The sequence below is a fragment of the Manacus vitellinus genome, unplaced genomic scaffold, assembly GCF_001715985.3.
Source record: "Manacus vitellinus isolate BGI_N305 unplaced genomic scaffold, ASM171598v3 scaffold_0_pilon, whole genome shotgun sequence".
NCBI classification, from domain to species: domain Eukaryota; kingdom Metazoa; phylum Chordata; class Aves; order Passeriformes; family Pipridae; genus Manacus; species Manacus vitellinus.
Window position 1 is genome coordinate 24,471,360 of NW_021938789.1, and position 13,347 is coordinate 24,484,706.

The 13,347-nt window shown below is 37.4% G+C and overlaps 1 protein-coding gene across 1 annotated transcript in view; it reads right to left on the minus strand.

Annotated features, from left to right (window-relative positions):
* The window catches only part of MTMR7 (myotubularin related protein 7), a 31,243-nt gene that overhangs the window by 8,402 nt on the left and 9,494 nt on the right, over positions 1-13,347 (minus strand). The window contains exons 5-9 of the mRNA XM_018068764.2: positions 12,828-12,956; positions 10,122-10,256; positions 6,919-7,051; positions 2,692-2,801; positions 729-854 (exon numbers count right to left, since the gene is read on the minus strand). Coding sequence (XP_017924253.1) covers positions 729-854; positions 2,692-2,801; positions 6,919-7,051; positions 10,122-10,256; positions 12,828-12,956 — 633 coding nt within the window. The remainder of the gene's footprint in view (positions 1-728; positions 855-2,691; positions 2,802-6,918; positions 7,052-10,121; positions 10,257-12,827; positions 12,957-13,347) is intronic.

The window sequence follows — 13,347 nt, forward strand, 5'->3', positions numbered from 1 at the left end:
GACACATGTTGAAACAGGCAGAAGAGCGGTGTAAACAAGCAGCATTGGAATCCCAATTAATTCTTAGAATAAGCAGTGACAAGCAAGAATGATGTAAGCAAGCAGTATTAGAATCCTAAATAATTTTCAGAATTAGCAGAAAAACAATGAGTGATGAGCACTGCTGCAAGCTCAGGGAAAGCAGCACTCTTCATGGGTGCAAATAGGATGCCAGTATTTCAGCACAACTTCAATTAGCTTGCTTCCTCACTTTCTAAAAAGAACTTATAAATGTCTCAAACATCTTTTTAACATGTGACCAGTAACTTGATAAGCATTCCTAGATGCTTTACCACTGCTGATATACATGGAAAAGGAACAGATTTTCCAACATAGCTGCTCATTGCAATCTAATGCCTAGAAAACACACACTTCTGACACTCAAATTTATAATGTTTACTGCAAATGAATACAAATTCTTGCTTGCACAAAAGCTCCTTGGACTGCGAGAAAGTTTCTTGGTCTAAGTTAGGAAAAAAACAAAAAGGTGCCCAACTGATCCCCACCTTTGATAACACTTCATACAGAAATTGGAAGACTTTAATGTGGACAGATAGAAACCTGCCTTCCTACTTAAAAAAAAAAAAAAGGTATATTTAAGGAAAGTTTATTTCCCATTTCCCATTAAAAGATATTAATCTTAAGTGATGCCATATTACTTTATTTACTCTGTAAAAGAACCTGCTTACCATGAATCCCTTCATAGTTCTGTAATATGGATCCAATAGAAGGCTTGCTACAGAGCAAACCTGGGCTGTCCTATCCCAGCCATCAGAGCAGTGAACAAGCACACTCACACCTTCCTCAGCCACAGCCTAAGGACACAGAAAAAGTCAGAAATTTCACAAGCAGGGGGGAAGACAATGGTAAGAGGGGAACAGTGAGGTAGTGCCATAGAGTATTAATATGGGAACTGGGAAACTTGGTTAATTTTTTATTCTGTGACAGAATTCTTGCATAATGTTGCGTGTTATTCCTTTTATTTGAAAAGTCTTAATTCATCCCATCCTGTGCAATATGGTGGTGGAGCATCACCCGTTTAAGTCCCACTCTAGGAGGATGTGGGATTTGTTTCAATTAAATACATCAATCTGTCAGAGTGGACAAGCACCTACAGCAGATTCAGATGGAGTTAATGCTCTAACTCACATACCAGTAACAGAATCGCCATACTTAAAATATGGCTCTTAATTTCTCATCTTGATGGTAATGTCAATAAGGGCAATTTTTGCTTCCAATGCCAGCACTAGCCTGGATGTTATTACAGTACACTGCATTGCACTAATGACATACTGCAAAGATTTGTGGGGAAACCTGTGGTAGTGGTAAACTTCCATATCTAATAAGCAAGATTTTATCAGTATCTTTAATGTAAAAACTGGTGAGAGAGGATCCCATTTTATACATAAACACATAAAGTTGCATTATTTTTAGAACTTGAGGGTTGGTTGTTGGGTTTTTTTTTAGTTCTAAAGGTTTTGGCCTTTGTCATTTCTAAAGAGAACTAAATTTAGGAAGTAGAAAATAAAATAGGTTAGGAAAGACACTGCTTAGAAAAATAAACATTTAAGTTAAGTTTGGGCTTAATAGGGAATGAGGAATAGTAATAAATTTTCTATGTTTATCTCAAGAGACAAGTTAATTCTACTAAAATAGAAGCCCTGTGGGCAGAGGACCAAGAACTAAGAACTGGGAACTGTACAAATAAGAATGGTTCAAAATGCATGTCCGAGGAGGCACAAGGCTAACAAGCTTATCAATAAAGGATAACATTTTTTGACAGAATTTTAAGACTAGCCACTGGGGAAAAGTTGGCAAAGCTAAAGACCTGATTTCTATTAGCTAATGAAAGGTAGTAGAGCAAGAGAAACAAGCAGTTAGTGAGGAGGGAAATCCATGAAGTTTTATCTATATGGTTGTATGTAGCACATCATACAGTTGTATCATACAGTTGTATGTAGCACATCATTTGAATAAAATGCCCTATAAGAAATTGTAATAGTAATCTCAAAAATAGCAGTAAAAGACAGAGCACAAGGAAGGAAGTAATAAAATTAAAGCTACTGTTGGTAAATGACAAATATGTGCATTACTTTGGGTGGGATTAGGAGAAATAATTTCTTATTAAAGCCAACAACTGTTTTCTGGAATATTTCTCAATTATATAAGAGTAGAAACTGCTAGAGAGTTTGGCCATGGCAATATACAGGAATTGGTCCAGGAGGTGAATTTAGTTGGTTGCCTGATAACTCAGAGGGGATAACACATTAGTTAATTTTATATAATACCAGAAACCTTCAACAAAGATAATGTCCAGAAACCAGTGGAGGAGGCAGGGGAAATAGGGAGAGGAACTGTAACAATCACTGCTGGGGAGTAAAGTAAGGACATTCAAATGCCTGGCATAACAAGTTAAGGGCTAGTAGAGGCTTTAGTACAAAAGGACACAAGCTTTTTTTATCACATCAGCAAAAGGTCCACACAACAGCATCTAAGAAACATCTCTCCTCACACATGAAGCATTGCAAGATGGGCTATTTTCAGGTATAACATCACTGAAGAGATAAAAGAAGTTACCCACAAGCAGCGAATTTGGTCCTCACTTTCTGTGTCTGGTTACTGCAAGTTCTGATCTCATTTTACACACTTTACCTTTGCAATAAAAATGCCAGCATCCATAATGGCTTTGATATGCTTCAGCCAGCCAGAATTTTCTAGGCCCCATAGAAAGTCGCTCATTGAAGGTGATTTCAGCTCACAAACTGCAAAATAAGCTACATTTTAAACGTACAGTATTTAAAGTCCCTTAAGCATCACTGACTGTTCAGCCTCAGAATTATCTCTTCTTCAGACATCTCCTGTGTAAAACATGCATCTTTTCAAAAGAATGACTAATTCACAGTCAAACATCACCATTGAAAAAGCACATATATTTAAGAAACAGGGCTTGGTCAAATTTCACCCAATTTTAGTTTAAAATTTAGTTTAATTTAAGTTAAAAAGAGAAGCTGTCATAAAGTCTATTGCAAACAGTTTACCAAATGCATCCTTCTGTGAGGCACAGATTTTCCAAAATTGTGTTGGGAGTGAAGTTTTCAAACTCCTGGGAGGGGCTTGTGTATTTAATAACGAGGGCTTGGAAACAGAAAGCACATGATTTCTACTGGCAGACAGGCAGACAGCCACTGCCTTCTACTCCCAGCATCACCACAGATGATGGTGGTTGAATTAAAGCAATTCACTCTACACTTCTCCATCCCAGAATGAAAGCTTACTAAAGCTTCACTTAGAGTAAGTATTCCGATGGTGAGGACAAGCCATAATTCATCAAGGAAAATATTTTCCTGAAAACCTTCCAAATTCTATGCCATGTTTGAAGGAAAAAATTATAATCTCTCAGTTTTTACTTTAAGTTTAGGTTTGGCTGTATCCAAGTGTCTAACTTTTAATATTAGAAAGTTTGAGGCATTAGAAGAAAAAAAGAGCAATCGGAATCTAAATCAAATACCTCAGCCCAGCAGCAAACAAATACTCAATGAAATTTGGTGCAGTCTGTTTTCAACAGTGAGATACTAAATTCACCTCATAAATAGACTATACCTTTCTTTTGATCCATGTAGTGTCATACTGCTTTTAAGGAAAAAATATTAGCCGGTGAAATTCATTTTCAGAATACAGTGAAAAATGGCATGGGTTTTACCACGTTAATGTATGATCTGTCAATAACTAATGTCTTAGTAGGTCTCTGGTGGTTCAGAAATCTTAAAAGACTCAGTTATTTATGGCCACTGGGATAATTTTATTTCCTTCGTTGTAATTGAAATTTAATTTTATAAGCCAAAGTCAGATTTTATACCATATCTGGGCTACTGGACTGTCCTAACTCCATTTAATTAAAAAATAAAATGGTCTAATGTATCCATACAAAGTCTTACAATGTTTGTATGTAAGACCTTTTCCAGATGGTTATTTTAAAAATAATTTTTGAAGGATATTTATAAAGATGCAGAGATAGCAGCACTGAAAGCAAACAGCTTTTCATATGATTAATGCTGCTGTGCAGATGGAAGCATGACCACTTAGTGGCTGAATTCTGGCTGAAGCTGCTGTCTTTGTTTACAAAAGCCCAAGGTAAGGCTGAAACAGTGCTTTGCTCCTTCCCGCTGCCCAATTAGAGTCAATATTTACTGACCACTTCACTGAGCAAAGTTCAGAGTGTCCTAAAGGCATACACTGTATATTTCACATGATTTTGGCAACAGATCTGGACCTTCAATACTGAGTTTGATTATGAATTCAATTATGACGCTTATCCTAAGGGGAAAAGGCATTTCCATCCAGAAGAAAAGGTACCAAAATCTGAGAAATAAGGCCTGGTGCATCCATGGTGTAGGCACAGGAAAATCAAGAGCCCTTGGGGAGAGCTCTGAGAAATCCAGTGGTGTGCCCATTTCGCAGGAGGAGAGGAGGAAACAGGACACATGTTGGAAACTGCCTCTTCCACCAGCAAAAGTACCACAGGGGGATGCTGGACCAGTTGTCTCATTTCTGGCAGGAAGGCCATAAGTAGAGGAAGGAATAATTGCTGTGAGCCAAACTCTCAGGCATTCTTACTGGCTGATCTGTCACTGAAGTCCAAGGATCAGAAGGCTGCTCCTACATCAGCAACAACTGCTCCTGGTATGAGGGGAGGAGAAGCTCACATTTACTCTTTACAGACAGGGAGCATGTGGGGTCAGCACCTCAATGCACAACAAATGGAGGTCAAGTCATGGCTGGCCCCTGGATGTGAGGCACAGCCCATCCCATCACGAATGCCAAATAGCAGCCTCACTCAGCCCTTGAATCTTTACGAGAAAACTCCTTCTGTAACATGCCCTTCTAATATTAAAAATGATTTCAAGGAGGTTGTGCATAGAATCAAAATTGTCCCAAGGATCTTCACATATACCTCTCTTTAAATGAAAAAAAAATCCATACTATATTAAGCAATATGAGGCAGCAGAGAAAAAAGTAAAACCTTCTTTTTCCAAAAGGAAATGCGTTTTACTTCCAGATTAGTCTAATCTCAACATTTTTTGCATATTCTGAAAAAAATTTTATCCTAAAAATTGAATCGTTTTATAATGCTGATATAATTTGCCAAAAATTAACATTATATGAGGATAAATACATGTTAAAGTTAAGATAAAATTGGTAGAATAGTCAGTAAAATCATAAAGCTGAAAACTATTTTTTTTACCCGCTGAAAGAAAATATTGACATTTTTATAAGTATAAATTAATTTCTTCAGCTTTTTCCTAAAGAAACATCATTGAAATGAACACAGTCCTAATATAAGTGCATTTTCCAATGGAAAACTGAATAATAAATTTTGTTCTAATGTTATCAGCATTGAAGTTCTTTAAAATCATATATTGAATAAATCATATATATCTGCAGTCTGTCATGTGAAGATCCTCCACCCTTCACTCCTGTTTCTAATCTTATCAGTCAAGTTGCTAAATATGAGATTTCAACATAGCAAATATAAAACTTAGGAGAAAAGCAAATGTTTTGAGCATAAACTCATTTGAAAATAGATGCTAAGAATTTATGCTCCCCAAGTAGCCTGAAGTGTTAAATGCATTAGAAATTATCTTGCTACATGTAAGTCTTGGCCATGGACCAGTCTCATGAACTTTTGGCTCAAAAAGTATACACAGTACTGCCCCATGCAGCCAGGCTGATTGTTTACTATTTTATCTTTGATGGTCTTCATGTGAACAAATAAAGGGACTTGTTCATTGACCCAGCCTCTCTCCTAGCCAAACAAGACTTCCTAGTGAACTAAAAATCCTTCTGTTTTCCTACCTGAGACCCTTAGACCAAGGAATTAAGTAAAAATATGTCATGAAGAGACTGACCATTTTATCTGCATCACATTTTAATGCTGGTTTTCATAAAATGCTCTTATTTTAAACTAGAGCACAGCTTTTCTGTCATGAAAAATTTAAACCCTTCTTAGATCTCCAATTTACATTTGCATACAGTTGATGGGAGACAGATGAAGAATAAAAGAGCATAGACAGAGCATCAAGTCAAGAATAGCTAAATCAGGCTGATCTAGGAGTTGATGGTTGTTGATGATGTACATGAAGGAAATACTGAGACACTGGAGTGAGCACTATTTACAATTTGCTTGTTAAAAATCAACAAGCCATTGAGGGTCAAGGATGGCTTATTTATCCTTACTCTTTTCCCAGATGACCTCTAAACAGTCATGCACTCCAAATATGAAACAGAAGAACAGATGTGCTGGTTTACATACTGCTAAGCAATTATTATTAATTTGGATGGGATTATGAAGGTGCTGAATGGTTATGCCCATTGACTGTGAATTTCATGAATAGCCCTGATGTGTCATGTTCTATACAGAGCATGAATAAGCATCTATTAAAATTCACAGTCTAAAATGTATGACTGCCTTCTACACATGCAAAATCAAACCATAGTTTTTCTAAGCTTTAAAATAAAAATCCTGTATTTTCCACTAGCCTCAAAGTCAGCTGTAAGTGATTTTTCTCATTTTACCATCGAAGTGTAAATTTCAAAAAAAAGATATAGTAGCAGTAAGGTGCATTGAAGCCAAATGAATTTTGTCACTTAAGTAATTTGGATTTCAGCCATGAAACAAAATGTTTGTAAAATTAGGAAATCACCACTAGTTGCCATGATGCTCCATTGCCCAAGTCCCAGTAGCGGCTGCATGCAGCTGCAACAGGCAAAGATTTCTTTTCATACCTGTTTTCACTGCTGCTGATTTCAGAGCAGTTACCCTGATTTGTGTGACAGAAGGATCAATTCTTTCCTCTAGTTTCCAATGAAAAAGAGTATTACCTTCAAGCATTTTCTGCAAACTATTTCTCATGACATGGATGTTCTCAATGCCTATGAATTGAAACTTGATGTTGGAGTAGTTGTCTTCATTTTCATATCCCTTCCCTGCTGCTCTGTTTGCCATAGCATTGAGCTGAAAAACATATGGAAAACTGGATGAAAACCAGTAGCAATTTCTTTTCAAAACAAAGCTTGTGGTCTACAGCAATAAATCAGAGTGATTTAAGTCAGGCAAGCATTTATCACAATGTCAACACAACGGGTTGAGAATCAGGGATCTGTTTCCAGGCTATTGCAGGGTGCTGGGTTGCTGAGTCTCTGATATCCCGATTTCACAGCTTTTGAGTGAACTTCTTTAGTGAGGTTAAACACAAAAAACATAGCTTAGGTAGGGTTCCTCTGCAAGAGCATGAAAGTTTTAATTTGGTTTTAAAAGCCTATTTTGATTTCATATTAGAGCAGCATCATGTTTACTATCAGAATAAACCCAGCAGGTGGCAGTGTCTCATCTGCCATGCCACTGTTTCATAGCATGTGCACACTAATGTTGCCGAAGTTACAGTGTTTTACTACTCAGATCATCCAAAAGTTGACAGATGCTTGGAATAATGAAGAGAGAGTTGGAGTAGTTTTTCCTCATTTTATAATATCTTGGCTCGACTTGTGCAAGATCACAAATTATTTGAATTGACAAAATTACCACAGATATGTTCATTGGTAATGTGGTGCTATCAAATAAGTTGCTGTGCTTCAGCAAAAAAATACATTCAGCTGGAAGCTTAAGTTTTGTCTTTAAATCTGTTACTTGTTTCCTGACATGGAAAAGTCATAAAACACTTCTTTAATTCAGTTCTCCCCATCATAAAATTAAGGGTGTTTTAATGCTTATTCCCCCCTGCCCCACTCCCCTTTTGAGATCCTTGGGTGGAAAAGAAAAGCTCCTTATGCCAAATATTGATCTTTGGGCTGACAACTCATGCTGATAGAAATGAAGTAAGTACTTTCACTTCATTACTCCATCTACTTTTTTAAATTTCCTATAGCAAAATGTCACTGTGCAATAGAAAGAAATTGTCTTTTTGCATAAAGTCCCTGCTCTTCTATGAAATCCATGCTGTAAGGCTGGGGAGCCTTTGAACTTCCCAAGAAATATGAAGGCTCCAGGAGTGACAAAGCAGTCCAAATGGCAGGACCTCCATGCCTCCAAGCACAACTAACAGCTTCTGCCCAGGAAATACTTCAGAAATAAGTAACAAAGGATATGGCACATTGAAACTGGAGGGCACTAATAAAGCTTTTGGAAAGACTTCATGAGGCATCAGTTCTACTCAGTGATTCATCTCCATTTCAGTGAGAGCCAATGCTCATGAAAAATCGAAACAAAGTATCTTTTAGGCATTGCCTAAGGGACAAGAGGCTATGCCGATAACTCCATTTCCGGTTTATTTCCCAATATTGCAGGCAGTACTATTGATTTGCTGCTTCTGTGGTCACTTCTGAAACTCACAATAATATACTTCACTACTTGACTAATGGCATCACGGAATACACAAGAATGTCTCTTTTTCTGACCTCTTCCACCCCAAACACACATAGGCCTGATATTCTGTTTTAATTTGGAGCCACTGCATGCCAACTTTCCTCCAACCAAGATGAATAAGCCTAGCTTTTTTGCATCATATGTCAAAATAGGTTTCCAAGGACCAAACTTGACATCTTAACTTTCAGAGGAAACAGCTAAAAAGTTACATTTGTGGACCACCATTAGGAATTGAAACATTGCATGAATTTCATGCAGAAGAACAGAAGAAACACACTCTAAGATAGGAACTTAATTTAGTGTTATGCTAGCATAACACTAGCATTTTTGATTTATTTAAATCTTGGGTAAAACTTCTTTTAACTTGTAGTATGCAGTTCAGGGAAATGTGCAGGCAAAAACACCCATGCTTGTCTATCAACCAGCAGTCTGCTGATGTTTTGACTATCAATGAATAATTAAAAAAAAAAGATACAGCCTGTGAACAGCATGTCAATTAAGGACAGAATTCTCAGTGTGACTTGATAGAAAGATATAAATTATCTGCTGAATCCTAATCTTTCTCTTTTGAAGTAGACATCAGTGTTCTTTTACAAACAAAATGAAGCAATCTCTCTCTGCAATAGCCTTATAGTTTCAGGAAGAAAGATCTGTACGCATGAGTCCAAGCCAGCACAAACCCCTGAAATCCTAAAGAAAAAACAGCTATCCTCTAACTGACCTAATCCTCAGTACATAAATACTATTAACTGTTTCTGCAGCAGAGCAATTTTATCACAGAAATCCTTTCTTAAAAGAAAATCTGAAATAGCCCTCTTTAAAAGTAAATAAATATAAGGTTAAATTTGCAGGGCTTTCTGACACTCATTTATTTTAAATACTATCAGTTGCCAAACTTTGCAGCTGCCACAATATTTACTAACAAGTTTTCCACATCATCTACCAAAATTCCATCTGTTGCTCTTAAAGTAGTTGTTGTGAAGCTCTCTAAATGGTGCCTGTCCTCAATTAATCTCAGTGAATATGAGGATACAACCTCAAAAGGTAACAGACCCCACTTGCAAGATTTCCTGGCATTTTCTTTAATTTGGAGAATAACCAAATTGTGTCTTTTTATAAAGAGGATAGAACTAATGTGTTTTAGCTATAAACAGTAAGTTTGTATGGGCTTCTTCTGGAATCACATAGAGGAAAGACAGTGGCCCAAGTAAAGTTCTGCGTTTGGTTATCCTGGTATATTTAAATGAAGTGGAAACAAAACTTTCTTGTACGGCCAAATCTTTTGTTTTGAAGATTACCAAGTGCAATGAGGGACAGCATATGAAGAGCACTTGGGAATGTTCAGTTGAAGGACCCATTATGAACAACTGTAAAAATATTTTATAATGGGAATTAGATTTTGCTAGTCTCATCAGAAATATAGTTACAGATAGCTCCTATGTGTGTGTAAATAGTTACAACTAGAAGTTATTTACTTTTCTCTATCTTAACATTTTGCTAAGAACAAAAAGAGAAAAGCTCAGTGTAAAGTAAAAAATTCCCCTAAAGATAACAATGCTGGCAAGGTTCCTAGCTAAGATTCCCCTGATAAACCCTGATCAATCTGTGGAGCTACACAGGTGCAACTCAGTCTTGCTATATGCAAGAAATCTAATACACTTACTTTGGGCCGAGTGTCAACAACGTATATGAAATCACTTCCTGGATTTGCTTTTCTAATGGCCTGGAGCATCTGTTCGTCCTCAAGGCACCGAGCACTGAAGCCAGATAAAGGCTGGCTGCTTCTACATATGGAGGCCTGCAGAAAAACAGACAAACAAAAAACCCAACATTATTATTAAGTAGAAATTATTTAGCATCCAGAAGCATTTACAAAACCATTTGTTTGCACAGATGTACAGTTCTATGAGAAGGGCAGAATGGTAAAATTAATTACATGATAATAAATACATTATTTTTAAAAAGGCAAGGAAATATTAAAACAATACAACACCTTTGGCCCAAGTCTAGTCTCGAATCCAAGTTTTAGAGCTATTTTAAATATAGTATTTGCCTAATGTGGAATAACTCCTGAAAGGTGATATCTTGAGGATGAGTACAGAATTGCAATCACAAGAACACAGATATAACATAAAGATATGTTCTTTTGCACTGTCACTCACACCAGGTATGATACTGGTTACACCCAACTTACACCAGTGCCTGCTTTACTAAACAGCCTGACACCAGGAGTCAAGGAAACAAAAACATGTAACATGCAGCCAGATCACTAATGGTCATATATTTTTAGCACTGTCTCTGGAGAAAGACTTTACTGCATAAGAAGTGGGTCAGGCAGCCTGACTCCTGGAGTACATTTATTAATCATGGCTATTGAAGGAGGCAAGAGAGCTTCTCCACAGACCCCTCCAGATGAAATCAGGAAGGAAGGAACTAAATGTGAAATAGGTGAGCAGGGAGGCTTTTATTTTTGCTAGGCAGAGAGAGGGCAGCTAGATTTGTAGAAGGCAAGGGGCTAATATATGCACATTCTAAGCACTGAACACAAGCATGAACAGAATCTGCCTGCTGAAGGTCCCATGCAGACTGCCCTACAGATTATTTATTACTGTGAGAAAGGACATGCTTTTTTCAGTCACGTCTTTGAACTGTCAGTAGTTAGTAAGTAAAATATGGATCTTTAAGATAGAAACCCTGAATTGTGTGAGAGCCTGTTCCTACTTTATTAACAGCTTTTGCAAACAGGTTATTAGTTATGCAGTCTTGCCTCCTGATCAGTGTAAATTCCAGCAATTTAATACATGCTTATACCTCTTTTGTCAGGACAAAAGAGCTATGGGAAAGTTCTGGATATGAAAGACTGAACAAGTGGTACCTGTCTCTCTCTGCACACAGCACACCACTTCCTAACCTGCTGTGAGCATCATAAATCTTTTCCCTCCCCTGTCCATTACTCTATTAGCTGGCAACTCATGGCAACCTCCCAACTCACAAGGAGGTATTTCCTTCAACACTGCTTTCCCCAGCTCTTTGAACCATGAAGGATGCACAAGTAAACACAATACTTCAGATCCTGTAGTTTGAACCTTAACCTGGACTCCAAATATAACAGGGAAAACATTCAGGCTGAAACCATGAAACTCATCCAATCACTATATATTGGAATCTAGCTGACTCCTGAGACCTTTTCTTTCACTGATACTTGGAAATGTCCAAGTGTTTTGAATCCTAGATATCTATATTTGGACCTAGTTGATTATGCAAAGGGATTAACTCTGAAAAATTTGGCCTTCACGAAATGTTAAAAAAATTATGCAATTTATGCAGAGATTGTATCTTCCTATCCTCCACTTTTGTTGTAAAATTCATAGATCTTTAGGGAAGCAATATTCTGATAAAATGCAGGGTAAGGAAGAAGTGAAAATAACATCTTACCCCTTCTTTCTGAGGCTTAAACTATGATAGGGGCCAAAAGATTTCTGTGGAGATTGTAACTTATGATTTGTGCTTGTTACATTCTACCTCCCATCCTGCCTGGCAAAAGCTACAGGTGCCCTGTAATCTCAGAGTAGCCCTGTCTCTTGGGAGGTCCTGCCTGTCCCCCAGCACTACAAAAGACCTCTCAATGCAGTTGCCAGTCTGGGACTGAAACTGGAGTCACACAGATCCTCTGACAGCACAAAAGGGACACCATTAGCCTAACAGGTAATGATAGTTGAGCTAAGCCAATCTCTAAGGGGCTGGAACACAAATTTTTTTCAAAAATTTTTCAAATTTTTTTCAAAAGGTTACAGACAAGTGAGGCAGTTCCTTGCTTACCCTGAGAATATGTGTTATGAATCAGAGAAGATGGCACTCCTCACTCTTGCAGACAAGGAGAGACTCTTCAACGAACCCACAACATGCTGCTCAGCCAACACTTGATAGCTCTTTCATCCATCTTTTTTGGGTCTCTTCACAGATGTTTTCTTGAAAAGCTACTCCTGATTCTCTAATTGCTGCAAGTATAGTTTTTAACCTCCTCAACTCAGTCTATGGCTACGAGATCCAAAATTGCTCTGTTCTCCTCCCAATCACCTGTTAAGCTGCCTGCTACTTCATTCTTCTGCCAACCAAGTTTCAGGGCCTCTTGCACTACTCCACTTTCTTATGATACAGGGATCACTTTTTTTTGTGTGATGCAGCTAGATTTAAATGAATGCATTAAATACCTATTAATATCTATTAATGAACTAACCACACTAACCAGGCTACAGTAATCATTTTTAAAAATTAAATAATCACAGATTTCTTGTAAAACCTTACTAGAAGAATTACAAAACCAAGGCCAAAATAAGCAAACACTTCAAAGCTTCAAATTCGTGCTTACATTGTTATCCTTGCAGTAGTAGGAAAGAGCTGGGAAACGCCTTCGGCTCCGAAATTTAGAACTCCCCACTATGATGTGTGCAGTTGCAGATTTTGGTACATACACTTCTGTAGGATAGGAGTCACAGACCTGTGAAAGGAAACTGCTTATTTGGTCTACAAAGTACAAGTAACATTAGCCATCTCCACAGCAAAAACAAAATACCAAGGAACTCAAATCTTGGGAAATGTTCCATCATCATTGTATATGCATCACTGACATTTCTCAAAACATTCTTTTGAAGCTGGAAAGTATTAATCATAACTTACAGATGGCAAAACTGAAGGAGAAGGGTTGAAGGGCTGTATTTCCAAATGTTGATTCATGCCTTGTTGAGAACATACAGGTTTAACATACATTCATACCAGAAAACATCTATCATTATGTACAGCAAGGTTGTATTTACAACTGCAGTTTTCTCTGTAGCACAGTTTGGGAGTAAGGATGGGTGTGGGTGAAGTTCTCAAACACTCTTTTATAA